At 53.4% G+C, this 26,317-nt stretch overlaps 1 protein-coding gene across 1 annotated transcript; it reads right to left on the reverse strand.

Moving 5' to 3' along the window:
- Positions 1-233: 233 nt before the first annotated feature.
- Positions 234-26,317, reverse strand: CDHR2 (cadherin related family member 2). Its single transcript, XM_072946956.1, has 32 exons — positions 26,229-26,317; positions 25,422-25,488; positions 25,070-25,141; positions 21,366-21,505; positions 21,204-21,257; positions 19,587-19,676; positions 17,729-17,818; positions 16,965-17,090; positions 16,744-16,890; positions 16,588-16,663; positions 16,373-16,488; positions 16,019-16,252; positions 14,891-15,046; positions 14,646-14,807; positions 14,281-14,342; positions 13,768-14,011; positions 10,963-11,202; positions 9,114-9,183; positions 8,382-8,987; positions 7,487-7,558; positions 7,046-7,095; positions 5,578-5,729; positions 5,315-5,423; positions 5,134-5,222; positions 4,636-4,704; positions 4,468-4,545; positions 4,310-4,370; positions 4,096-4,220; positions 3,443-3,556; positions 3,281-3,361; positions 3,031-3,088; positions 234-442 (listed from the first exon to the last, which is right to left on the reverse strand). The coding sequence occupies exons 2-32, from the start codon at positions 25,471-25,473 to the stop codon at positions 305-307; spliced, it is 3,933 nt and encodes a 1,310-aa protein (XP_072803057.1). The 5' UTR covers positions 25,474-25,488; positions 26,229-26,317; the 3' UTR covers positions 234-304.

The raw sequence follows: 26,317 nt of genomic DNA on the forward strand, positions 1-26,317 counted from the left end.
CCCAAAAGACCACACTCTCCAGCCCCTCATCCCCCAGTGCTGTGAGCCCCACAAGTCTCTTGTGACCACTCAGTAACCCTGTCCCCACCCCTCCAGCCGCAATTTTTGGCTACAAACTGTCACAATATACATTGGTAATAAAATACTCCCCCAACTCTTGTCAGCTGTGATTGGCTAGAAGCAGACAGAGGTAGAGCAACATGATATATTACTACATTAAGGGAGGGGTGACAAGGCCTCTTCCGAGGTAGACCAGAAGAGTGGGGGGGCGGCTCTGTGGCCAGGGTCCTGTGGCAGGGCCCCATCACAGGTCCACGGTATTCAGGCCAGGGTTGGTGAAGCCCAGCTCCTCCTGCTGGCCACGGGTGTCAGCTTCCCGTCCTGACAGCACTCTGCTCAGGGGCTCTAGATCTGGCGCTGTCGGACTGTGTGGGGTCTCCTTCTGTGGGGAGAGAGGGGAGGTGTGAGGCCCGGGCCAAGATGCGGTGACCTCCGCAGTCCTAAGGAGAGTGATTACGCCTTCAGGCCCACCACCAGATGGCTCCTTGGCTGGGGCCTCAGTTTCCTGGCTCTGTCCCACAGGTGGCCATGGCTGCTGGTGGTGCAGATGGGCTCAGGAGAAGGGGTGGGCCTGAGGGGTCTACCCTGGCCTTTGCCCCACCCACGCACATGGCGGCACTTTGGTGTTCTGCCCAGTCCTGAATAATGCCAGGCCCTGTGTCCTGTGCCAAGGAGCCAGTCCAGGACAGTTCCTACTACCTGCACCGCACGGCAAGCACCATGCTAGACACCGTCCACCGATTCCCTGAAATACCCACAGGACCCCCTAAGAGAGGGATCATGTCCCCCACTTTACAGATGTGGAAACTGAGGTTCAGAGGGCCAGGAAGGGGTAGAACAGGGTTTGGACCACTGGTCTTTCTGGCTCTAAAGCCTGTCCATGGCTCACGGCTACCCCTGGTTGAATTTAGCGTGTGCTGCTACCCTAGAGGGACATGTCACATCCAGGGTCCCGCCTTCAGGTCATCATGGCGCACACTCACTCATCACCTGCCTTTCCTCTTCCCCGTCCCCATGTGACGTGTCACGCACTCACACACACCTCCTTGCAAGAATCCCTCCTGTGGACCAGCCAGGCCCCCAGGCTCAGCCACTCCACCACAGAGTCACCCAGGAAAGCAGAGCCCATGTCCCCTCCACCCTCCCTGGGGCACTCCAGGGGCTTTTTCCAGACTGGGGCTGTTCCGGTCCCTGGTAAACAGTGGAACATCTGAGGGGCCCCAGGAGGACCCAAACATTCTGTCTGTGCTCCCCAGAGCCGCCACCACAGGCCCCCCTCAGTGGGAGCTGTTAGCACAGTAAGACCCAGGAAATTCAGCCTGGCCTGGGGGAGAGGAGACCTGGGTTCTGGTCGGCCGCCCCGGCCTTGCCAGCTTTCTGATCTTGGGCAGTTCAGCACCCCTCCCCTGGCCCTGGTTGCTTGAAAAGTTTGGACTGGATCAGCTCTTTGTTCTCTCAGACCTTCCACACAAACATTCCCGGACGTGTTAGGTGAGTCAGGGCACCGAGGGATTGATGGGAAAAGGCCCCACCTGTGTTCCCCACCCAGCGACTCCTCAAGGCCCACCTGCTGCTGCAGGAGCCTCGGGCAGCTTCTCTGAGACATTACAACCCCCTGCCGTGGCAGGGCAGTCTTGACTCCTTTCCGGGTTCTCAGCAGCCTGACCCCCTCCCTCTCCAGACTCTTCTCTGGAGCTCCCTGACCCTCCCCAGCCCACAGATCCAGCCCTACCACTGAGGTTCCCAACTCCAGTCCCCTCTGGAGGACAGATTTGGCCTCTGCCAGGGGCCACCTGCCTGGCCACAAGTTCCAGCCCACAAGACTGTTCCCTTCTGCCTCAGTTCCCCCCAGACATGTTCATTGGAGTTTTTGCCCCAAACTACCTTCAACCAGAGATGAGCTGTCCACCCAGAGGCCTCCAGCACCACCTGGCAGCCCGGCTCACCATCCATGACTCCCATCCTTGGGGACCCGTTTGGAGGCCTCCATGTTACAGCCAGGTCCCTGGGTAGCATTCTGATATTTTAACACTTACTTGAGGATTTTGTGGACCAAATATTTCCATGTAAGGGGTCCTCAAGGGAAAAGAAGTCTGAAGCATGAGGGAGGGCTGGGGACCTCCCGGAGGCAGGGCCCGGCTAGAGGGCAGGACCCAAAGTGGGATGGGATACCCACCCCTACACACACACACACACACACACACACACACACACGCACGCAGAACTGTTAAAGCTCAGTGAGCCTTAGAGCTTCTATCCAACGGTGGTTTTCAAACTGGGAAGGAGAGGGTAGTTCCTTCTGGTTCTGGCGCCCCACCCCACACCCGGCTCTCTAATCTACTCTCCTGAGTTGGTGGTTGTCATTAGAACCCTGGCAGCTTTAGCAACACACTCATGCCCCGGCCCACCCCGGCTGTCTCATCAGAGTCTCTGGGCTGTGACCTGACGAGGATGTGATTCCTTGTGATTCCAGTCAGCAGCCCAGGCTATGCAAATGCTTGATCTCATTGAACCAACTAACCTATTGAACAAATGACGGTACTTCTGCTCATTTGAGCCTAACTTCGCTCCTTGGCTAGATCCCGTTCACCTCCGGATCTCCTCCTCACCCCCCCCACCCCCAGCTTTTATATAAAGGCTATAAAGGGAGGGAACCAGATTCCCGAGCCCTTGCTTTGTGCCAGATGGTTTTTATACCTGCTCTTATTTTATCCTCACAACAGCCCTGCGTGCCTGGTGTTCTGATTCCCATTTACAAATGAGAGAACTGAGAACCAGAGGGAGGAAGTCACCCAACCAGGCTCTTAGTGAATGAGTAGAGGAGCAAGGTTCGGGTCCCCTTCCAAAGCCACGGGGCTTCCCAGAGACACACCCATGTCAGCAGCAGGTCCCCCGAGCTCTTTCCTGAGCCCCACCCCTTCAGAGAAGGACCCTCAGAAGCTCCAGGCACCAACCCATCCCCCATCTTGCCTTGATTTCCTGAGTGTTATTTTCCAGATCCACAGAGTTGTCATCCAGAGAGTTGAGGCTGTAGGGGAGATAATGGAGCTCAGACAGTTGGTGGGCCCAGTTTTCCCCATCTCTGGCCAACAACCACCACTGCCTCTACCACCACCGCCATCACCACCACCACCATCACTACCTCCACTGCCACCATCACCGTTACTACCACCATGACTACCAACCACCAACCAGCCTGGCTGCGGGGGGCACTGCTTACCTGATGTGGTCCAAGTCACTGGAGGAAGACTGAGACTCAAAGCCCAGGTCCTTGGTGGAGAGGTTCAGCATGGGATTGGCCCTGGAGAGATGGCCCTGTCAAGTGACCGTGGGCCTCAGCCACCCCATGGGGCCTCTTAGCCACCCTCTGAGCCCTGCTTACCGCTCAGTGTTGTACACGTTAGTCCCAGGGATGGCGGAGGCTAAGGGCATCACCCCTGCTGCTGTCTTCCGGGCCTCCTTGGCAGCCTTCATAGCCCGAAGCTTCCGGTGGTAGCTGTGGGGAATCCGGAGGGGGGAGGCACTACTTTCCCTGCACACCTACTGTGTGCTCAGTGCAGGCTCAAAGGGTGTGACTTCCCAACAACCTTGGCAGATGAGACTGTTAGCTCCATCATATGGAAGGTACAAGGAGGAACCAGAGAAGGGAAATGATTTGCTGAAGGCCACACAGCTGGCCAGTGGCAAAATCTAGAATCAAACCCAGATGTGGCTACTGGCTCCACATGTATTGGAAAGGGGAAAAGATGCAGCATTTATTAAATGCAGAGTATATACCAGACACCCTGCTCGGTATGAGATGCACTCAAGATTGCTTCCTTGAGTGCTTTGAGGAATCTGGCATCATGCCCATTCTGCAAATGAGGAAACTGAGGCTTGGAGAGGGGAGGTGACCTGCCCCAGCTGTCACAACAGGTCACTGGGGATTGAATACAGATAAACCTGACACCTTAGCCCCAGCTCTTTCTACCCCCCAGATATCTTGGGTAGTGGGAGACGTGAGGTTGGAGACACGGTGGGTGAAGGCAGCAGTACCTCTTCCGGGCACAGATGAGGGCTGTGGTCATGATCACGATGACCAGCAGCAAAGCCACTCCCAATCCTATGACGACATTACGGAGCACGTCAGGCAGCTCTGTCTCCTGGCTCTCCTGGGAGCCCTGGAGAAGAAGGAGTGTGATGAGGGGAGGCCGTGGGGTCAACATCCCCCGCACCGCACCCCCATTACCTCCACGCCGCTGACACTTACCAGCACCACCAGCCCCAGCTGCAGCAGCTGCGTCAGGGAGTCCTGGTCATTCCGGATCATCCTGAACACAGAGCCCTGCTCAGGCCCGAGGGACATTGGCATCCCCCAGGTTTCCTGCTGCTCATCCTCCTGCCCTCCCCAAGGGCAGCCCCACTCACACACTCAGCTGGTCAAGAGTCAAAGCCGACCCGTTTGAGAAGACAAAGTAGGCATCAAGGTAGGAACGACTTCGGGCCCTGGAATGGGGCGGAGGTGGAGTCAGCCACCCAGAACCACCCAGCAGTCCCCTCTCCCTCGCCCCAACCACCCATCCTGTGGGTGCTCACCGAGCTGCAGAGTCTATGTCCTGAATGTTCACAGTGTAGACAGTAGTCCTGGTCGCCTGGGCAAGAGCACTGCAAAGGGGGCAGGTGTCACGGAGGGCTGGGGTAGGGGCCTTAGCCCAGGCCTGTGGCCAGGGCTCTGCCAGTGGAATTAGGAATTGTGTGAGCCACACATCCTCTCATAGCTCCACTGCCTAAGCCCGGAGCACCTCTGTGCAAATTAGACAAGGAAGCCCCTTTCTCTGGAACTGGGTTTACAGTTTAGCAAGCAGAGTGCCCTTGTGCAGTGCACAGCCTTTGCTATGATACATGGCAGCTCTATTTAGGCCTATCTCTGCCCAGCCAACCATCAGCTTTCTGGGGGCATGCAGAAAGGAAATGTAGGTATAGGGTTAAAGGGACAGGTCAAGTGTGGGTCAGGGACAGGGTTGAGAGACATTCCATTCCAGGTTTCTATCAGGGACCAGGTTCTCAGGCCCCTCCCTGGCTCCCCAGACCTACGCTTTAATCTCCTCCACGTTGGCGCCCACCTCCTCCCTGCTCACGGAAAACTGCAGCCTCACACGGTAACTCTGGTCCACAGTGAAGAGCTGTGGGAGGAGGGAATGGGGGAAGATGAGGGACAAGGAACCCAGGGGCTAGCAGAGAGCACTGGGAGCTAGAGACAGAACCCAACACTCACATTCAGGGTGATTTTGGCTTCCTGGGCAGGACCCATGGAAGGTCTGTCCTGGGCCTTGACTGTCACTTGATAAGTGCCTTGGAGAGTGGAATCAAGGTTGGTCACCAGCCTACAGAAAGTAGGAGGGCATAGCTCAGTCTTGAAACCCAAGCTGGAGTCCTCTTGGAACCCACCTGTACACCTCCCATGATGGGGGACCTCACTGCCTTGAGGCCCCGCTTGGCTCCCCCGCCCCCCCCCATCCAGGGGCTACCCGCAGTTACTCAATGTTGCCAATGAACTCGTTGGCTTCCGAGGATGTGAGGATCCGGAAGAAGCCTTGGAAAGGGATCACAGCTCCATCCTTAGCAATGAAATCCGCTTGGAGGATGGAGAACAGGATGGCCGCATTGCTCCCTGAGTCACTGTCTCTGGCCTGGGAGCAAGAGTGGACAACATCTGGGGGGCCAGGCCAGGCACCCTTCCAGCCCCAGCAGGAAACTGAGGCTAGGATGGCCTGGGAGGCTGGTCCCCATAAACTCTATCAACCTACCCCAGGCCACTGACCAAATACTTTTAACAAACAGGGTTTGGATAAGTCTGCCTCTGGCACCCAACACAAGTCACTGCCCAAAGTCCCTCCCGCGTGGAAATCCTGCCTGACCCATCCCCACCCCACTGCCACGCATACACACACACAAGCACAGGGACACTCAAGTTTCCTGAGCACCTAGTGTGTACAGTCACCTTCCCTTAGATCCCTTGTTTCAGCACTTGCTAACCTGAGTACAAATTCCCCTAGTGGATCCCGGAATGACTGAGCCAGAGGGCACAAGCATTTCCATTCATTCTAGTGCCTTTTAGAGAAGACTGTAACCAGCACATAGAGCTGGGAGTCCACTGACGTCACTGCTCAGGAGACCAAAGCTGGTGGTTACGTTTCAAAAAGGAGTCGATTTAAAGACAAGTGTTCAAAGCCATGGCCAGACCCGAGACATTGGCATGCAGTTGGCTGAAGGTTGGAAAACTGACTGCTTAAGGCTTGAAAGAAACTTGAGAGGAAGAATTACTAACCTCTTTTTATGGGAGGAAACTGGGGCTCTGAGAGAGACCCCGTCCTGCCCAAGGGCACACTCTGGCTGTAAGTGGGGAGGACCAGGCCCATCCATCTCCTGTTCCCCGGGTGCCCTTTTCATGGCACAAGGAGTGGCACCCACATATAACCCCCCTCTTAACCCTAAGAGGTGACTGCCAGCTTCCTGTCCAGGAGGAAAAGTGAGTTCCAGAAAGGTGTGGCTCCACAGCTCAGTAAGAGACCAGCCAGGCCTCACCCCCCAACCCCCTGCATGGCCCCCACCCTCTAAGAAACATGCCCACCTCCAACGTTATTGAAATTAAAATATTTTTATAATTTTGCTCTGGAAATTGTAATATGAGGAACTCGTTTAATTTGCAGTTACTTTGATTTCTCTGTAATACTCCAGAATTCTGGCGTAGTGAGGACACCACTGCAAGTGGTTTTCATGGTCATGAAATGTTTATGACCACTACATCTGACAATTAATGGAGTTTAATCACATCAATTAGGCAGGTGTTCGTTTCCATTCTGGGTTTTTTTTTTTCATATGTTGGAGCCAATAAACTTCCTTTCTAGTGTTAAAGCATTTGCGGGGGTGGCTGAAAGGCCTGAAGGCCTTGGCCCTGGGTCTCCTGGGGTAATGTGACTGACAAAAGCTGTAGCCAAGTTCTTACCCGGACAGAAGCCACCTGCTGGTTGGGCATCACAAGTTCTGGGATGATCACTGCAAGTGTGGATAGGAAGAGGTCAGTGGGGTCAAGGCCAGGGCGCACTTGGCCAAGTGCTGACCACAAGCCCAGCCCAGGGCTTATCCCTCCAAACCTGCCCTCGACCTCTCTATCAACAGAGACCCCCCCCCATTACAACTACCCATGAGCCATTAGTTAGCAAGTCATCCACCTCCCATTGTGCAAATGGGGAAACTGAGGCCCAGAGTCAGATGTGAGTTGGGACGGAGCTGGGATGAAGACTCAGGTATCCTCTCCTGTTGAAACCCTGAGGTTTCCTCCCTTTCCAAGGGCACACCTGGGACCTGAGGAGCACCTGTGGGAGTTGCCCAAAGGTGGTCCTGACAGAGTACAGTGTGGATGGGGGGAGAGAGGCTGGTTGCTTACCAAAAGTCTTATCCTCAGGCAGAAAGTAGGGTGCATTGTCATTCACATCCTCGATGGTGATGGGGAGGCTTCCTAGGGGGACAAGGTTGGCTGGCCTTGGTCTCTAAGCAAAGACCTGACCCAGAAAGCCTGGTCCTCAGCCTTGCTCTCAGCAGCCTCCCTCCCATGCATCACCCATGCTTAGTCCCCTCCCCTGCTCCTGACTTGGGATACTAACTCAGTCTTCTCTGGCCTTTGCGGGAGGAAGTATCCCCCCCAGACCTCAGAGAGGATGAGCAACTTGTCCAGTCACACAGCAAGAGCAGCGAGCCATGATGGAGCCCAGCCCAGTTATGTCCCACCTGACCACAACATTATTCTGACACTTGCTCGTTGTGTAAGCTAGATTACTGAACTGCTGACTCTGTGCCTCAATTTCCTTATCTTTAAAATTGGATAGGGGACCACCTACCACATGGGTTGTGTGGGAGTAAAATGAAGAAAGGCTTACAAGGTGCCTGGCATAGCTCTTGGCTGCAGTAAGGATTCAACAAATGCTAGTGGTAATATGATCATTACTGCTACTTGATGTCAGAAGTGGGATGTGTGTGCACATCTGGCTCTTTCCTTTACACTGCCTCACAGCATAATAGCATTAATTAAGTGCTTACTGTGTGCCAAGGACTGCACTGAATGCTTTACAAACATATTCTCACTTAACCTCCACCGCCAATCTACTAGCCAACTCCACTTGACAGATGGGGCAACGAAAGCTTGGGGACGTGTCATGACTCTCCCAGTGGCATAGCTGGTAAGGGCTGGAGCCAAGATTTGAACCGAGACCTTGCAGGTTCCAGCTCTTTCCCACAGCCCCTATGTTGCAGCCTGCCGAGCCCTGCAGGCCAGGCCGCCTCACCATTGTCACTGTAGGCCTGGAAGCGGGGGTCCGTTGTGAGGTCATAGGCCCGCACAACCAGCGTGACCAGGTCACAGGTCTCATAGTCGATGGCCTCACTCTGATTGGTGAACACAGAGCCGTTGGCCAGCACAGAGAACCAGCCGTGGCACAGGCTGCCCACGTCGACCCCGGCCTTGGTACAAATGACGTTCACGAGCTGCACTTCCACCTGGGACATGGTGTCCACGTCCCGGGCCACCACCTCAGCCACTATGCCATGCTGGGAGCCGTTCTCAGCCACGTGCACGCCCCGGAGCGAGGCCGAGTCCAGGGTGGGCGGCATGTCATTCACATCCTCCACAGTCACGAGGACTTTTGCTGTGGCCTCACGCCCCTGGGGGTCTGGGTTCTCGGCACTCACGGTCAGGTTGAAGGAGGCCTGTGTCTCATAATCCAGGCTTACGTCCGCGGGCAGCTGGAGGGGGCCCTCAGCCCGCCCAGACCCCAGCACCGAGCCTCGCAGCATGAAGTTGTTGGCGCCGCTCCCCGCCAGGCTGAAGCTGATGCGGTTGTTGGCTTCCGTCTGGTCTGCATCCCAGGCCTCCACCACGCCCACCAGCGCTCCTGCGGGGGAGGGGCAGAGCGTGGAGGGACCCCTGGCCCGGCCACTGGCGCCATCCTCTGCCCTCACCCTCCTCGAGGGCTTCCGGTCTGCCCTGGAAGGGGTCGGATAGTCTGACCCTGGCTTACCTGGGTCCCTCTCCCTCACCGAGAAAGAGTAGCTGGACTGGTTGAAGATGGGCAGATTGTCATTGATGTCCTGCAGGCAGAGGCAGCTCTGAGCCCAGGGAACTCAGGAGCCCCCAGGGTTCAGCCTCCCCAGAGCCTTCTCCCCTGAGAAGTCCGTATTTCCCCTGGCCCGAGGCCCGGACTCTCTCCTCACATAGCACTGCCCGTTCACAGGTGAGGAAACAGCCTTCAAGAGGATGGGACCAGCCCAGGTCCCATCCCTGGGGTCCAGAGGCCCGTGGTGGGACCTCTGAAGTCAGGTGTACACTTCCAGAGCCCCACCTCCTCTGTCTCTCTGACCCCCACTCAGAGCTTAGACACTGCTTTCCAGAAGGATGGTTCTGAATCCCAGCCTGGTCCCAGTCCGTCCTGCTCGACTCCCCCACTCTCAGATTTGTGGCGTTGGCACCAACATCATTACGAGCCCACAAAGGCCCAAGCTTTCCCTAGTCCCCTCCTTTTTCCTGTCCCTCCTGCCCTCGGTCGACCCCACGACGCTCGCTCTGTGCTTATGTGGGGCTGGGCTCGGGGCGCCTGCCAGGGCTTACGCTTGGTCCTGCCCTTGGACACCTGCTGGGTTCTGCTCTCGCCACCCTTCTCCAGCTCTGGCCACCCCGCCCAGACAGAGTGCAGGACAGAGCGCCGTCCCTGCTGTCACAGCATCAGGCCGACTCTGCCTCCTCTTCCTCCCCTGATGCTGGTGTGTGCTGGGTGCCTTCCCCAGGGCGGCCCACGGGCATCTGCTTTTGCCTTCAGATTTTTCTAAATAATGGTAGAATGGACATCTTTAAAAACAGAGCCCTCTCCCCTTTAACAGATGTGTTTTCTGATGGCAATTTCCCAGGGATGGTGTCACTGGCTCCATGCACATGGCCGGCTGCCTTCTCAAGTTCATCCTAACTCACAGGCTTGGCTAAGAGCACAGCTCTGAGTTCAGTTCGGCCCCACCTCTTCCTCACATGCGACTTTGACCTCTCTGGGCCTCAGTGTCTTCATCTGCAAAATGGGGTCGCCATCCCTGCTCGCAGGGCTTCGTGAGGACCAGCTCACGGGTGTGAGAGGACCCTGCTCACTCAGGAAATGCAATTCTGCTTTCTCCCTTCTCTGCAGCCCACTTTCCACCCCAAGTACAGCTGACAAGTCCTCATTCGTCTTCTTTCTCATTTTCCCTGAGGTCTCACTCGGATCCTTGTGGGAAAACAGCACATCCCAACCCAGTGGGATACAGGGCTGCTATGTGGGGTGGGGCAGGCTGTGTACAGCACAACCCTAGGGGGTGCCAACCACATCTTGGACATTGTAGAGAAAGGTGCCTGTGAGCTGGTGGCAGCCTTAGAACCAGACAGGCTGGATTCAAAACCCCATTCTATGACCTGAGGCAAGCTACTGAACCTCTCCGTGCCTCAGTTTCTTGATCAATAGAATGGTCCTAACCATCCCTACCTCCAGGGCCCGGTGTGCAGGAGGCACTATAAATGCTGATTCTCTCTGCCCCTGAATGGTGGTGGGAGGTTGGAGGGTGAGTGCCAGGCACTCTTCGAAGCACTTTTCATTTGTTAACTCATTCTATGTTCTTTTCATCCCCATTTTACAGATGGGGAACTGGAGAGCACAGGGAGGCTGAGCCATCACCTAAGGCCACGCAACCAGTGAGCTGGGATCCTAACCTATCAGCCTGGCTCCGGAACTCTTTTACCCACCAGACTGCAAAGGGCACAAGTGTGACTCAAGTTGGGAGGAGGGGGACCTGGCCATCTGCTCCCAACACAGGGCTCACCCTGGCCCCGACCCCAGCTGAGCCAGGCCTTACCTCCACAGTGATGGTGACGTTGACCTCAGTCCAGAGGGCAGGCTCACCACAGTCAGACACACGCACAGTCAGCACAATGCGGCCCCCCAGGGTGGGGTCAATGGCCTCTCGGTCCAAGGGCCCCAGGTTCCTGAGAATCCCTTGGTCGGGGTCCACTGAGAAGTTGTGGCTGTAGGCGCTGGGCAGCAGGCTGAAGTGCAGGAGGCTGTTGTTGGTGTCTGGTTGGTCATCATCGTGAGCCTGTGCAGGTGAGCAGGAGCGGGAATTCAGCCACCAGGTGCTCCCAGCCCCCAGCCCCACCCCTGCAGTCTAGCCTCCCCTTCCAGCACTGGCCCACGAGGGCAGTCACAGGGCCTGAAGCCATCAGGATGCTGCCCAGTCTCCCAGCCTCAGTCTCCCATCTAAGACAGCCAGACCAACAGTTTGCAAGAGCTTCTGTGGTCTTAAGCACTCAAGTCATTCATTCATCCCACGAATGTTTACTACGTACCTGCCATGTGCCTGGCCCTGTTCTGGGTACTGGGAATAGAGCCATGATAAAGACAGTTCCCTCATGGAGCTGATAATCCACTGGGGATCGGGGCGTGGGGACAGTATAATATAGACAGGCAAAATTTAAAACAGACAAACATAAAAATAAGTGTGTGTAGGGGGTGGGTATAGCTCAGTGGTAGAGCACGTGCTTAGCATGCACGAGGTCCTGGGTTCAATCCCCGGTACCTCCATCAAAAAAATAGATAAATAACACTTCAATAAAAAATATATATATATATAAAAAATAAGTGTGGGGGCAAGGAGGGTAATAGCTCAGTGGTAGAGCAAATACTCAGCATGCACTATGTCCTGGGTTCAATCCCCAGTACCGCCATTAAAAAAAAAAAAGACAAAAAATAAAATAAATTAAATTTAAAAAGAATAAATGTGAAGTCCAACAAAATTCTGATTTTCCCAAAATGACTACTTCAGTGCTGTATTTTTTAAATAGCTGAAATTCTTCACCCAATGTAAGTGTGTGTGTGTGTGTGTGTGTGTGTGTGTGTGTGTGTGTTCCTGGACACATGCTGTGTGTGCCTTGGGGGTGATCCAGCAAGGACAGTACAAGAGGCTCTTCCCTGCCACCTGGCCTTTGCACATGCTGCGCCCTCACCCTGAATGTCCTCTACACCTTGTCTGTCTGACTGCAGGCCAGGTTGGTGCCTCCCCTGGGCCTCCATAACCCCTATGCTACCTTCAGTACAACACCGGTGACACCCTTGGATGACTGTCTGCCACCCTCCTTGGAGACAGGGATTATGGTGGATTCATCTCAGAGGACCCAGGGCCCAGCAAAGGACCTGGTGCATAGTAGGGACTTAGCAAATGTGGCTTTGAGTCCAGAGCTGGGCTAGTCTGACTTGGAACCCAATCATTCCCCTTCCTCCCTGCCCACCACCACCCTCAGGTCTTTTGTTCCAGATCTGTTGAGAGCTTGCTTAGAAATGTGCCCTTTGTAGGCAGCCCCAGAGATGGTTTCTCCAAAAGTCTGACCCTGTCTGTTGTGCCCTCAGCACTCTGAACTCAGGCGGATGAATTCACCAAGCACTTCTCAGGGCTCACGCTGGGCACTGTGGTTCCAGCAGCAGATCTGAAATGCTCCCGCTCTAAGGAGTCCACAGACCAGAGTGAGAAGCACTGAGGACCACAGAGAAAGGCCCAGGTGTGGGGACAGGGAGGTCGGGGCCTCAGCTGCAGCACTGCTACTGACCGGCTGTACAAGCACAGAAAAGCCACTCAACCTCTCTGAGCCTCGCTCTTCTCCTTCCGTGAAATGGGGATTAGAGTGTCTGCCTCACAAGTTTGTCATGAGATGGGAACTTGCCCTGGAAACCACAAGCCCCAGGAAGGGGCCACGTGGTCGTCATTCTGAGGACCTGGTTTCCTGCTTCCCACAAGGCCTGCTTACAGACGACTTAGTGAAGGGGAGGGTGTAGCTCAGTGGCAAAATATGTGACTAGCACGCACCAAGTCCTGAGCTCAATCCCCAGTACTTCCGTCTAAATAAATAAAGCTAATTACCTCCTCCTACAGATGACTCAGTGGAGAAGCTTCTGAAAGCCTCAAGGCCCAGGGAGAAGCTTCTCTCTAAGGTTCCTCCTGAGCCAATAGTGGGTTTTTATCTCATAGACTCTGTGACCTGGCCACTGTCTCATTTCCCTTTTTGCTTTGGCCGTGAGGAAGCTCCGAACTGAGTTTTCAGCCCACTCCTAGCAATTGTGTGGCTCCGGGCTAAACTGCACATTTGTGCACTTTTAAAAATGTCTTTGGTTGTGTGGCGGGGGGAGAATATAGCTCAAATGGTAGAGCGCACGCTTAGCATACACAAGGTCCTGGGTTCTATCCCCAGAATCTCCCCTAAAATTAAATAAATAAACCTAATTACCTTACACTCCCCCAAAAAACAACAAAAAAGTTCAACCTTATTTTCTCTTTTTCCTAATTTCTTCCATTTTTAAAAATCACACTTTTAAATATAAGCCACCTCAATCCTTTTTGGAATGAGTCAGGGGCCTGAATTTAAAAGAGAAATATGTTTTTGAAGGCTTGCTCTGTGCCAAGCACTTTCTATCCATTATGACCTTGGGAATAAGTACTATTCCCAAGAAGAACTATTCCAAAAAAGAAATGGAGGCCCAGAGAGACTGAGTGACTTGCTCAGAGCCACACTCCAGAGCCCAGATTCCTGTTCAGGGCCAGCGTGACGACAGAGCCACGCTTGGTGCTCCACCCACCCCGCGTCCCACCCACCAGCTCCAGGGCGGCTCGCACCTGGATGGGCACAGAGACGCTGCCCTCCTCCTCCTGGACGAAGATGCTGTAGGAGCCGCTGACCACGGGCTGGTTGTCATTGATGTCCAGCAGGACGACATGCAGCGTGGTGGAGGACGACAGGTTCCCGCCGTCTGTGGCCTGCAGCGTGAGGTAGTACACGGCCTGCTTCTCCCAGTCCAGGAGCTCGCTGTCCCTCACCGTCACTGTCCCTGAGTCTGGATCCACTGCAAAGATGTCTGCCCTGTGCAGGGCAGCCAGATTGAGCAAGTCAAGATACAGGAGGCCCACTTAAATTTGAATTTCAGATGAACAATGAAAAATATTTTAGTATATCCCGTGGAATGTTTGCAACCTACTTATACTGAAAAAAAAAGATTTGTCGCATATCGGAAATTGAAATGGAACTGGGTGCCTTATATTTTATCTGGGTATCACAGCCCCGCTGTGAGGTAGAGAAGGGGGCCTGGGTCCTGCTTGCCCACCTGCCCCCTTCCCACCCCAAGACCTTACCCATTCCCTGGGAGCAGGCTGTAGGTGATGTGGCCCCCCTCACCCGTGTCTGGGTCGACAGCCTGCAAAGGAGGGAGACAGACAATGGGACACTGTTCGGAAGCCATGCATTCACTGCCAACTGTGCAGTCGATGAGGACAGGGCTGTCCTGCTTCCTGACGCAAAGGGAGAAGCCCCGACACACTCAGGTTCACACCTAGACATCCCCCTGGCACGCACACCCATGCACACTCACAGGTGCGTGCACACTTGCTGGGACCCAGTGACATCACATGATACAGAGACTCAGATGGGACCACCGGCCCAGGTCTGCCCATCTCCCTGTCTCTCCCAGCCCGGCCCAGCCCTGTCCCCCATCACTCACGTGGATGCTGTTGGTGACTACAGAGCCATTGGCAATGTGCTCTAAGACACTGAGGTTGTACAAGCTGTGGGGGAACGTGGGCCTGTGGTCATTAACGTCTCGGAGGTGGATGGTCACCCAGGCGATGGAAGAGTTCCTGCTGACCGAGTCAGTGGCCACGACCTGAGGACAGGGGAAGAGGCAGCAGCCTTGGGACTGGAGCGCCCCGTGGCCCGCTCTCCCTGGCGTCCCAGAGCATCTCTCACCTGCACCACCATCACCGCCTGCTTCTCATAGTCCACCAGCGACGGTGTCCTCACCAGCACCTGCACGTCCACTGAGCCTGCCGCCCGCTCGGGGGAGACGCTGAAGGCTTCAACATCGGGGCCCCCCAGGGACAGCAGGAAGGTGCCGTTGCTGCCCTGTAGGGGTGAGCCGTATAGCAGGCACCCCACACCTGCATCTTCCTCCCAACCCCTGGCCACAGGCTCCCCCTGCCCACAGGAGTCCCATGAGAGGGGGCGCTCAGAAGACTGAGGCAAGAGGTACCCAGGAGGGTGGGCTGTTCACTAGTCCCTGTAAATGTGGGCTCATCAGAAGATCTTCCCTAGGCACTGTGGGCCTCAGTCTGGGCTGCAGAGGCAGACCCTGGACACGCACCCTTCACCCTCATAAGCTTTGCTATGAGCCTTCCTTACCAGCCACCACTCACCGCCCTCACCGCCCATACCAACCCCGAACACCAGCACCGTCAGCCCATCCCCCGCCCCCCACTCCACACCGCACTCCACTCAACGCCAACCACCAACCCAACACACCCGCCCTCCCAATATTTCACTCGACATTTCACACCAACTCATTATCATCAAATACAACCGAACACCATCCATAGTTATTCACCTTTCAGTCCTACCTAAATCACCCACCACCCAGCATCAGCCTCCACATAAGAACACCCTCCAACTTAGCACTCACTCAGACCGCTCTGTGCTCTACACTGCCCACATCGCCCAGCATCCGGTACGACCCTGACACCTCTCAGCTTCGCCATCTGCCATCACTACCTCTACTCAACACCGCCAAAAGTTACACGCCACTCAGCACTACCCAGCATCTGGGATCAACCTCCACTCAGTGCTGCCTTTCTGTTCCCCACCGCCTAGCACCAGCCTCAACACAAGACCACCCACCAGCTCAGCATCACCCAACGTTTCCAAACGTCACCCAACAATTCCAGTTTTCATCAACACTCGTGACTGGCCCCATGGTCCCCGACTGCTCACCTCCCCACCATGCCCCATGGTACCCCACTCTGCCAGTCACTCTCCATCTCCCTCTCCCAGTGATCTCCTGCCATCACTCCCACCCACCCTGCCCCAGCCTGGGTGCCCTGCCTTGTCTGGGTCGTAGACCACCATGGTGAGGTTGTCAATGGGGATGCGGGTGGAGGCGTGCTCGTCCACGTAGCCGGTGAAGTTGACTTGAGCCTCCTGGGAGCTGAAGGTGCAGGCTGGCAGGCTGCAGCTGTAAAACTCGGGCTTGTGGTCATTGACATCTGTCACTCTCAGCGTGACCCATATGCTTACTTTGGCCTCCTGCCCATAGATGTTGAGGTGCTCCTCGGTGGCCTGAAAGCAAAGCAGAGGCCAGGGGGCAGAGGTCAGAGAACCAGTGTTCAGAGAGAGCTGAGATTAAAGGTCAGAGTTTAGAGAGTGGGGGTGCAAAGAGGGCAGCAGCCCCTCACTCACCGTGACCTGCACCTGCACCTCCTCGTCCTCCTCCAACAGCTGCTCTCTGTCCAGGGGACCACTGACTGTGATCACCCCGTCTGGCTCAATGTCAAACCAGCCGGGCCTTGTGGAGTCTGGTAAGAGGCAGCAGGAGCAGCTGTGTGCGGTGGCTCTGACAGAGCCCCCACACCTCCCTTTGTCCCCGCCCCCGCCTGGGGACACCCCCTTCTCACTGGAGATGCTGTAGATCATGGGGTCATTGATGCCTCTGTCGCTGTCCATGGCCTCCACCTTCAGCACCGAGGTTCCCTGCAAGGAGGCATGGTCAGCGGCCAGACCCTTTCCCCACAAGTCATCTCCACCCAGAGCCCTCTGGGTGCCCCGCACACCTGGGGTGCGTCCTCAGCCACAGAGGCCGAGTAAAACTCCTTGACAAACTGAGGGTCCAGGTCCGGCTGGTCGATTACAGAGATGGACACGAAGACGGGCGAGGAGCACTGGGTGACGAGGCTGTTGTTGTACCAGCCGCGCGAGTCCTGCGGGGGGACGCGTCTCCGTGAGCCTGGGCTCGGGTCCCGGTGCCCCCGCCCCGGCCGGCGCCCCCACTCACACAGGCCTGCAGCTCCAGCTGGTAGAAGGCGCTCTTGTTGTTGTAGCTCAGGCTGCCATTGAGGACGATGGAGCCGTTGGACAGGATCCGGAAGAGATGCTCGTTGCCGTCCGTGCTAGGGGTGACCTGAGGCGGAGCACAGTCGGCCAGGTTCCCCCGGGATGGCCCTGCCCCCAGGACCTGCTCTGAGGGACCTGGGGTCGAGTCCCGACTCTGCCCTTGACCTCACCAGCTCACACAACCTCTCTGAGCCTCGACTTCCACCTCTGGGAAATGGGCTCAGATATTGCCTCAGTGGTTTGAAAGGATGGTCAGGGGAGCTGAGGCAGGGGCCAGGCACGTCGTGGGCAGTCAGCGACACGGGCTGTGGCTAGCAAGTGTGTCTTCATGAGAATTAAGGTCACACCCCTCACTGTCTGCGTGCCCTTGGTCAAGACCCTGGACCTCCCTGAGCCTTGATTTTCTCTTCTGTGAAGCCAGGAGTGCCTCAGCCACCACATGGGGTGACATCAACCCGGCAAGAGCCAGACAGTGCCCCAGGCAAGAGGGTGGGAAAAAGGGTCCAGTCCGCAGCATGCACCCTCCTTAGGCAGCTGGGCCAAGTGAGGTCCAGAGGGGGCCAGGGGAAGGTGTGGGGACCAGGGCTGGGCCACCGCTGAGCCCCTGGTCCTCAAGGTCCCTGCGGGTTGTGTGGGAGATGCTGCCCCCTGGTGGCCATGAGGAGCGGTGGACCCCCGCTCCCACGTGGACACACACACACTTACCTTCTCTATGGAGTACACCACGGCTCCAGCAGACCCTGTGTCTTTGTCCGTGGCAAGAACGGAAAACACCACGGAGCCAACCGGCAGGGTCTGTAATGAGGGCCTTGTCACCTATAAGCTCCAACCCATCTCCTAAATGCCACATCACGCCCCTCCCCAGAGCTACAGCGTCCCCAACTGTACCATGAAGATAATGACAGATCTTCCAGAACCTGAAACCCAGCGCTCCACAGACATTTCCCTTCCCTTCCCACCTGGGCTGGGCCACTGCAGGCACCTGGATGGAGGCAGGGATAGAGGGCCCCCCTCCTCCTCTCCTCACGTAGCCCCTCCGCCTCCTGAGCTGGCTTCTGATTTGCTAAGCCCCAGCATGAGTGGTCATTCCAGAACCCAGGAGGTGCCACGCCCCTGCTTAAACATCCTTGTGGGTCCTCTATAGCCTCCAGCAGCAGGTTCCACACAGCGCCCTGCAGAGCTGGAAGGTTCTTTTGGGGGGCCTTTGCCTCCAGGACCTGTCCACACCCTCACTATTTCCACAAGATGGCCAAAGAGATCTTTGAGGTTGTTGAACCAGACCACATCACTCTCATGCTCAAAACCAGCCAGTTTTTCCCAAAACCATTCTGCCCAGAATACGGTCCAGACTGCCTCCATGGCCCTCCAAGGTCAGGCCTCTCCACTGCACACCTCTCTGACCTTAGTCCTCCTCCCCCTCCACCCTCCATCCACACCAACTTCCTGGCTATACCTAGAGCACTCCAGGCCGATTCCCACCTCAGAGCCTTTGCAGCTGCCATTCCCTGCCTGGAATACCTGGAACACACTACCCAGGCTTCTCACCATTTAGTTCTGCTCAGATGTCACCTACCCAGAGGAGTCTTTCCTGACTGGCTCAACCTAAAGCAGCCCCCCTCCCCAATCATGTTTTATGCTCTTCATAGAACTCAACACCATCTAAAATAATCCTATTTGTTTAATGCTTTGTCGATTCAGCTGCTGAGGGTGGCGACCAAGACTGTCTTCATTGGATATCCTCAGCACCAAGGACAGCGCCGGACACACAGTAGGTACTCGGTCAGAGCCTGTCCAACAGCTGTCTGGACCTCAGCAGCCTAGTGGAGGGCCCCACAACTTGCATGTCTTCGAAGCCACGTGGTAATGAAAATTCAGGAGTGGTGTTGTGTCTGCTGCTCGGGGTCCACTGGGGAACCTCCTTCCTGCCCATACAGTTCAAGTGGGACTGCCCCTTTCAGAAGGGAAGGTCCATGATGCAGCCTTAGAAGAACTGGAGCATTCCACACCCCTCAACTGATGGGCACATGACCCAAAATGGGCCAAAGAGAGTCAGCCCTGGAGGTTTGGCTGGAACCACTGAGAAAGAGACAGTCTGTGTTGCATTTGCAAAGCTGGTAGGATGTGAGCCTGGAGCTGCTGGGGGACACTTCCACCCCTACAAGGGAGACCTGCTTCCCTCACTCCAGGATGGAGGCAACAAGAGAAGCACAGCTGAGAGGTGGAGAGAAATCTCTTCTTGATGACATGGCTTGAGTACCTGGATCCAGCCGTGCCTGAATACCGCTAATTTTTCAGCTATATGAGAAAATCAATTCCTCTCCCTCACCCCCCATCTATAACGTAAAGAATCCCAATCCAGCCTGATGGGTTGCAGAATGTTGCTGTAACTACTGTACATGGGTTACACGTAGCCTGCCCTGAATCTGGTTCCTGTAGTTGCCTCTTCTAGGAGGTCCTCTGTCCAATCCTGGATCCCCTGCTGGCTGTCTCTAGTCCTTCCCACTCTGAGCAGATTTCTGGGATGCCTGTAGCCTACTCATACACCCGTTAAGGCAGATGTCACCTCATTGATGCTGGTGGAGAAGCCAGTGTTCTGGAAAACGGGCGCGTTGTCATTCCTGTCCTCCAAGATCACCTGCATTTCCTTCTGCACCTGCAAGCGAGAAAGCCCAGGTGAGCCGAGAAAATGTGGGCACTTGAGAAAGCAAAGTGAGAAGTGTCTGGAGGGGCGTGCAAGCTGGCGTAGCTTCTCCGGTGAACAATCAGGCAATGTCAGGGGTAACTTTTTATTTGATACCATGTCAAAGGCCAGGAAAGTTGCAAATATTGTACAAAGAACTTCCGATACACTTCATGCGGATTTACTCCTTATTTAGTTTTTCTCTCTCCACACGTCTGAACCATTGGAGAGTACACGGTGGAAATCATTAGGTCATTTTAAAAAATCTAAAATGTGTCTGTCTTATTACAAGAATGTTCCTTTTAGCTTTGTTAGCCACAGTGTAAAGCTGTGAGCAACTTCAGTGTTGAGGAGACCAGCTAAGCACGGTGGTTCACCCCCACACTGGGCTACAGACATATAGGAAACAGGAAAGAGGGACTCATGGACAGACACAGAAAGGGCTCCAAAGCTGATTGGTGATTAGGTTTATTTGTTTGTTTGTTTTTTAATGGAGGTACTGGGGATTGAATCTGGGACCTGGAGCATGCTAGGCACACACTCCACCACTGAGCTATACCCTCTCCCACCCCACAAAGCTGATTGTTAAGTGGACAAGGCAGTTCAAGACCATATGTGCAGAAGGATCCCATGTGGGTTTAAGAAAGCACACCAAAAACTACGATCTTCCTTCGTGGATGCATATATGTATGTGAATGCTTAGAGAGGATAGAAAAGAACACAGTGATGGTGGAAACCTCACGTGGGAGTGGGCTGGGAAGGATTCCCCCAAGGGGATTTGAATTTTATCTGCAGTTTAAAAAAAATTTTTTGTGTGAGGGAAGGCAATTAATTTCGTTTATTTTTATTTATTTACGGAGGTGCTGGGGACTGAATCCAAGACCTCGTGTATGCGAAGCACAAACTCTACCACTGAGATACACCCTCCCCACATCTGCAGTTGTTAAAATATTTACAGAGAGAAAGTATTTATGAATATCCAAGTCATTAAAACAATCTTTTCTTTAATGGATGGGGTTCGGGGAATAGGTTATAAAGACAAAAACCCAACTTTCACAGACATGAGACACAGCTATAAAAGCATGTTATTGAAAGGTACGAACACTGAGACCAACCTACTCAGTCAAAGGGGTTGAAAGTGATGATCTCCGTGGAGAGAGGGTAGGGAGGTATTTGGCACTTGTTTTTTTATTAATGTGTGTGTTAGTATAAATTAATAATGAGATTAATGATATACAATAGATATACAAAATAGATACACAAAAGGTAAACAATATATTTATCTAATTACATAAATTAATGATAAATATTAAAATCTTGTAAGATTGTATGACCCTAAAACAGACAAGTATAATTTTGATAAAAATTGATATTCAGTTTGTTTTTTGTTCACTGGGGCTCACTCTGCTCATCTGAGACGGGGGACAGGGTGAGAACTGGGCCCTCAGTCCCCTGGTCTCCGATCCCTGGGCCACCCTCCCCTCCCCACTTCTGACTCACTGGGTTGTTGTGACCATCGCTCACAGAGATGGTGATGGCGAACAAGTACAGCGTCTGCAGTGGGCAGAGAGAAAGAGACCAGGGTGAGCCCTGCTCAGGGCCCAAGGGCTCTCCCCATCTCCTTGCCCCATCACCAAGACTCCCCAGGTTGCTTCACTTTACCTCATAGTCCAGAAGGCTGGCCAGCTTCACTTCCCCAGTTTCCGGGGTGACACTAAAGAAGTAGGCATAGGAACCACTAATCCCATAGGTCAGAGGGTCATTGTCCCTGTCCTGAGCTGCCAACCAGAAGGCCTCGGCACCTGGAGACGGGACAGGGAATGCCCAGGGTCCATGGCCACCTAATTCAATACTGACCTGGCCGAGCTGCCCACGAGGCCCACAAGAACATTTAATTTCCTTTAAAATCAGAAAGGTCAAGACCTGGGGACAATCTCAATGCCCATCAGAGGATGAATTGATAAAGAAGTGTTTGTTTTATATATATATATATATATATATATATATATATATATATATATATATATATATAAATGACACATATGTATGGTGTAAGGGAGTGTTCTAGCTTCATTGATTTACATGGTGCTGTCCAGTTTTCCCAGCACCATTAAAAAAAATGACATAAATGAACTTATTAACAAAGCAGAAACAGACTCACAGACATAGAAAACAGATTTATGGTTACCAGAGAGGGAAGGGGGTGGAGGGATAAACTTGGGAGTTCAAGACTTGCACATACTAACTACTATGTATAAAATAGATAAACAACAAGTTTCTACTGTACAGCACAGGGACCAATATTCAATATCTTGCAGTAACCCATAATGAAAGAGGGTATGAAAAGGAGTATGTATGTATATACATGGCTGAAACATTATGCTTACACCAGAAATTAACACAACATTGTAAACTGACTATACTTCAATTTAAAAAATGTACGCTTTTAATATATTTTTCTGGAGGAAGGGGCGTATAAAAGCAAAAGTGCCAGAACAGTGCAGCACAATGCAGTTGGGGTCGGGGGGGGGAGGCAGCACCCAGCCTGAGGGTCTGGGAGAACCAGCCCCCATGTCTTGCCCACAACAGCCCTTCAGGGACAGTCTTGGCGGCACACCTGGAGTCTGCTCTTCTTTGCTCAAGCAGTCCTGGCTCCTCCAGAAACTCCTTAGAAGCTTGATCTCTCCCCACCCACGCCCCCTCCTCCAGGAAGACCATCAGGCTAAAACAATGTCAGTGTCTACATTACGTTTCCTTGGTTGTGAGACACATTGTCAATTTAATGACTGCTGGGGTGGAGTCATTCTGTGTTAAGTGACTATCTCAGTTATAAGACACATCCTGATTCAGAAATATCAAAACACAAAACAGCCTTCATACCCAAGGAAATGTGGGAGGGGAGTGGGTGTGTGTTAATCCTTCTCTGTACACATTTGTCCATGGTCATAGAAAGGTGGGTCAGGGAAGAAAGGCTTTTTCAAAAGTCTGTCTAAAAAAAAATTAAATGTAACAAACAAATCAATAAGCACTCTAGAAATAAAAGACATATTTTAGGTCTCTGTTACTAAACTTGAATTTAATATTTAAAACGCAGTGTATTTTTTAAAAGTCTGCCTTACAATACTAAACTACTGTACAGTGTTAGTGTCAGGAGAACAGGTCCTGTGCAGGGGAGAAAGGATGGGGAATGGCTAGAAGGGGAGGAAGGGGATGGGGTGCTGGCAAGGTCCTCTTTCCTGGCAGTTACATGTGCTTTCCTGAGCATATACTATACTTCAAAATAAAATGTCTAAATAACATTTTTTAAAACCTGACTGAAAATGCTTTCACACACCAAGAGAGACATAAAAGTCATCTCAGGAAGGCGGAAATAACTCTGTGGTTTGAGAAAGTCCAGAGAGGGGCCCTATGATCATGAAAGAGAAGACCCTCATTTGGTCTGGCTGAGATGAGACATGAAATTAAAGGATTATCCATGAGAATGGAGATCTTGAGGGCATTTGGGTTACATATATTTGTGACTTTAGTCTGGAGGTGTGTGTGTGTATGTGTTAGTCCTTCAACAAACAGATGTGAAAATATATGTAAAATATCATTAACATGTATACACTACTTCTCTGTTGTACAAAGGACATTCATAGATATCAAATAGTTTGACTTCAGCTCAGTCTTCCAGGACGAATTAAGCCATCTCAGGATATAATGAGACTATCCCCTCCCTCATTCTGGGCTTTAAACCTTTATTAATATAATCCTTAACAGACTTTGCTGTCCTGGCAACCACCTCCAAATGGATGTGGCTTTAGTGGCTGCAAAACCTGTCGCCCATCCTTTCTTCATGTACCAAGACTAAGGCCAACTCTGGAGTTCACCTTCTTTGATGCAGTCTCTTGCTTCATCTGCAGCTTTAGATACCTGGGGTCCCAATTCTGACACTGCAACAAAGACTGTAATTGTCTCCCAATATTCACAATCCCCTTTCTCTCAGACTAATAGAAACCTAGATTTTGAGTTAGGCACACGGCCAACTAATATAAAGACCTCATTTCTTGGGGGAAAGGTATAGCTCCGTGGTAGAGCACATGCTTAGCAAGCATGATGTCCTGGGTTCAACCCCCAACACATCCATTGAAAAAAACAAAACTCATTTCTCAAGTTCCCTTACAGCTAGGGCACGCAGCTAAGTTTTGGCCAGTGAGATGTGAACAGAAATAACATGTGTAAAGTCTGGAATCCTGTTATGAGAAGGGGACAAGCCTTCTTGGCCCCTTCCTCCTCACACCTCTCCCTGGAATAGGGTATGGCATGAGCCATCTTGGACCATATGATGAGGGCCATGCCCTCGGGGAGGCAGAGCCTGGACATAGATGGAGGGTCCTGACATCAGAAGCATGGAGTGAGGAATAGCCTGATGGAACAGAGCCTCCAACAGCCCTGGACTCGCTGCTCTAGACGGCTGTGTGAGAATAATAAACCTTGACCTTGTTTACACCTCTGTAACTTGGGGTCTGTTTTGCACGGCTCACCCCATATCCCAATGAATACAGTCATCTATCTATCCTTTCTGCTTCTTCATCCCCTATCCTGCCTGCTGGGAATTTGGCATCCAGTCCCTACAGCTTCATCTGAAATGATGTTTCCTGAACGTCATTCAGTCCTGTACATTACCACGGTCTGTGCCACATCCATGTCTTGTCACTTATGACTCTTCTTGTAACTGAATTCCTATTTCATGTCAATACATTTATTTTAAAAGCAAACTTTAGATTGCTACTGTAGCGGGAAAACCCATCCTACCTGCCAGTGATAGAAGGTAATAATGCTCCGAAGACAAGAAACACAAGGCAAAGGCAGTGCCTTCTGGTGAGATGTGTTTGTGTGTGAAAGGCTCTGAGCCTAAAGTCTGCACTCGCTCGCTCACTCTCTGTCTCTCTCTGTCTCTCTCTGTCTCTCTCTGTCTCTCTGTCTCTGTCTCTGTCTCTGTCTCCCCCCCCCCATCCTTGCTAGTTTGGGAAAATAAAATAGCAGAGGCTGGAGAGAGATTAGCAAGTGAGAGAGACAGAAGAGAGACAATGGTAGCAAGGGCACACACTCTCCTCGGGGAAATCAGACAGACTGAAAGAGATGGAAAAGGGGAGGAACGTTCTCCTGGCGTGAGTTTTAACTATTTGATGCCATGTGAGAGCCCTTGACCCAAAAGCTGAAAAGGAGAAAGCAAACTTCTGGAACAAACTCCCTTTAGGCCACCTTTGCCCCGTGACGAGCCATGGAGCTGCAGGGCTGGGAAGCAAGCCCACCTGGGAGCCCCCGGGACCCTCCTGTGGGTGAGGGCTCGGCACGGTCTCGGCACAGGGACGGTTACTCACCCACCAGTAGGTCCTCGGGCAGGTTCACTATGGACATGTTGGACAGGAAGGTCGGGGCCACGTTGGCTGCCACTGTAAGGATTGGAGCGCTGAAACATCTGGACACCCCTGTAAAGACTGACCCCCCCCCACTTGTCCCCATGGGAGTCTGTATCCCGTCTCACTGGTCGACCTGCAGCCCAGCTCACCTGCCTGGGCCTGGATTCCTCCCTAGGCCTCCCGGGGACAGCCAGGCATGGGGCTAGGCCAGAGGAGCAGGGTGTTTCCTGATGAAGTAGCAACCTCCCTCCTGGAGGGCTCTGCCCAGGGTCCCCAGGTTAGTGCTACCCTGTGGGGGAGGGGAGGTACCCACCAGACACGGCGAGGGCAGGAAGCAAGAGGCAGGACAGCCGCGGCCACGCCATCACGTCCGGAGGGACCTGAGGGAAGAGGCGTCAGGGAAGGGGCGGCGGTGCCCAGGCCTCCCTCCGCTGGGCCTGGGAGAGACTGCCCCTCCCGCGGCTAGCCATTTCCTAGACAGAACAAACGACCTGCCTGCAAACCCTCCTTTCATATGTAGACCAACCAATTCAAAGCCTAAATGTCCACCAACAGATAAATAGTAAAGAAGTAGTTACACCAGGAAAACAGGCAAACATATCAAACTGACACCAAGCAGGACCTTGTGAGCGCCTTCCCAGTGCAAATCTTTCCGTGTTCCCTGGTTCTTGTTTGTAGGAAACAACAGGTGACAGGCTTCATTCAGCCTCCTTGACCTTCCCGGAGCTCCAAAGGGCAGGTTCAAACAGTTGCCAATCAGAGAAGGGAGGGGAGGCAGAGACAAGGGAGGAACAATGGAGAAACAATAATGCAGCCTTGAGGCAGGATCCTGGTCACCAAGACTGTCGCCCTCAGGATCAGGAGTGAATGAGAACAGAAGGTGCCAGCTCAGTGCCCAGCACACAGTAGCTGCTCAGCAAATGCAGATCCCTTCCTTCCACATCGCATCTCGTGGGGCTGTCTTCCCCTTAGGACCGCTACTTCCAGTGCAGTTACCATGGAAACTGCTCCCGTCTCTCCCCTGCGCCCATCATCCTGCCCAGGCTCTGTGAGGGAGCGTAGAGGTCACGAACAGGGTGGGGCTGTGTGTGGAGGGCGCCAGGGACTGTATTTCCATTACCTGTAGTGGGACTCTAGCCAGTGCCCACGGGGAAGTGGCTGTGACAACTGTGGCTCCCCAAGATCCCCAAAGATGATAGCTGGGAACAG

Source organism: Vicugna pacos, chromosome 22 (assembly GCF_048564905.1).
Source record: "Vicugna pacos chromosome 22, VicPac4, whole genome shotgun sequence".
Taxonomy (NCBI): domain Eukaryota; kingdom Metazoa; phylum Chordata; class Mammalia; order Artiodactyla; family Camelidae; genus Vicugna; species Vicugna pacos.

Bases quoted from the DNA above. Each gene is read 5' to 3' on its own strand.
- CDHR2 (XM_072946956.1), bottom strand. From the start codon at position 25,473: ATGGCGTGGCCGCGGCTGTCCTGCCTCTTGCTTCCTGCCCTCGCCGTG. The intron at 19,677-21,203 runs GTGAGTCAGAAG...TCTCGCTTGCAG, and splicing joins GCGATGGTCACAACAACCCA to GTGCAGAAGGAAATGCAGGT. The intron at 15,047-16,018 runs GCAGGGCACCCA...TCACCCCTACAG, and splicing joins TGGTCTACGACCCAGACAAG to GGCAGCAACGGCACCTTCCT.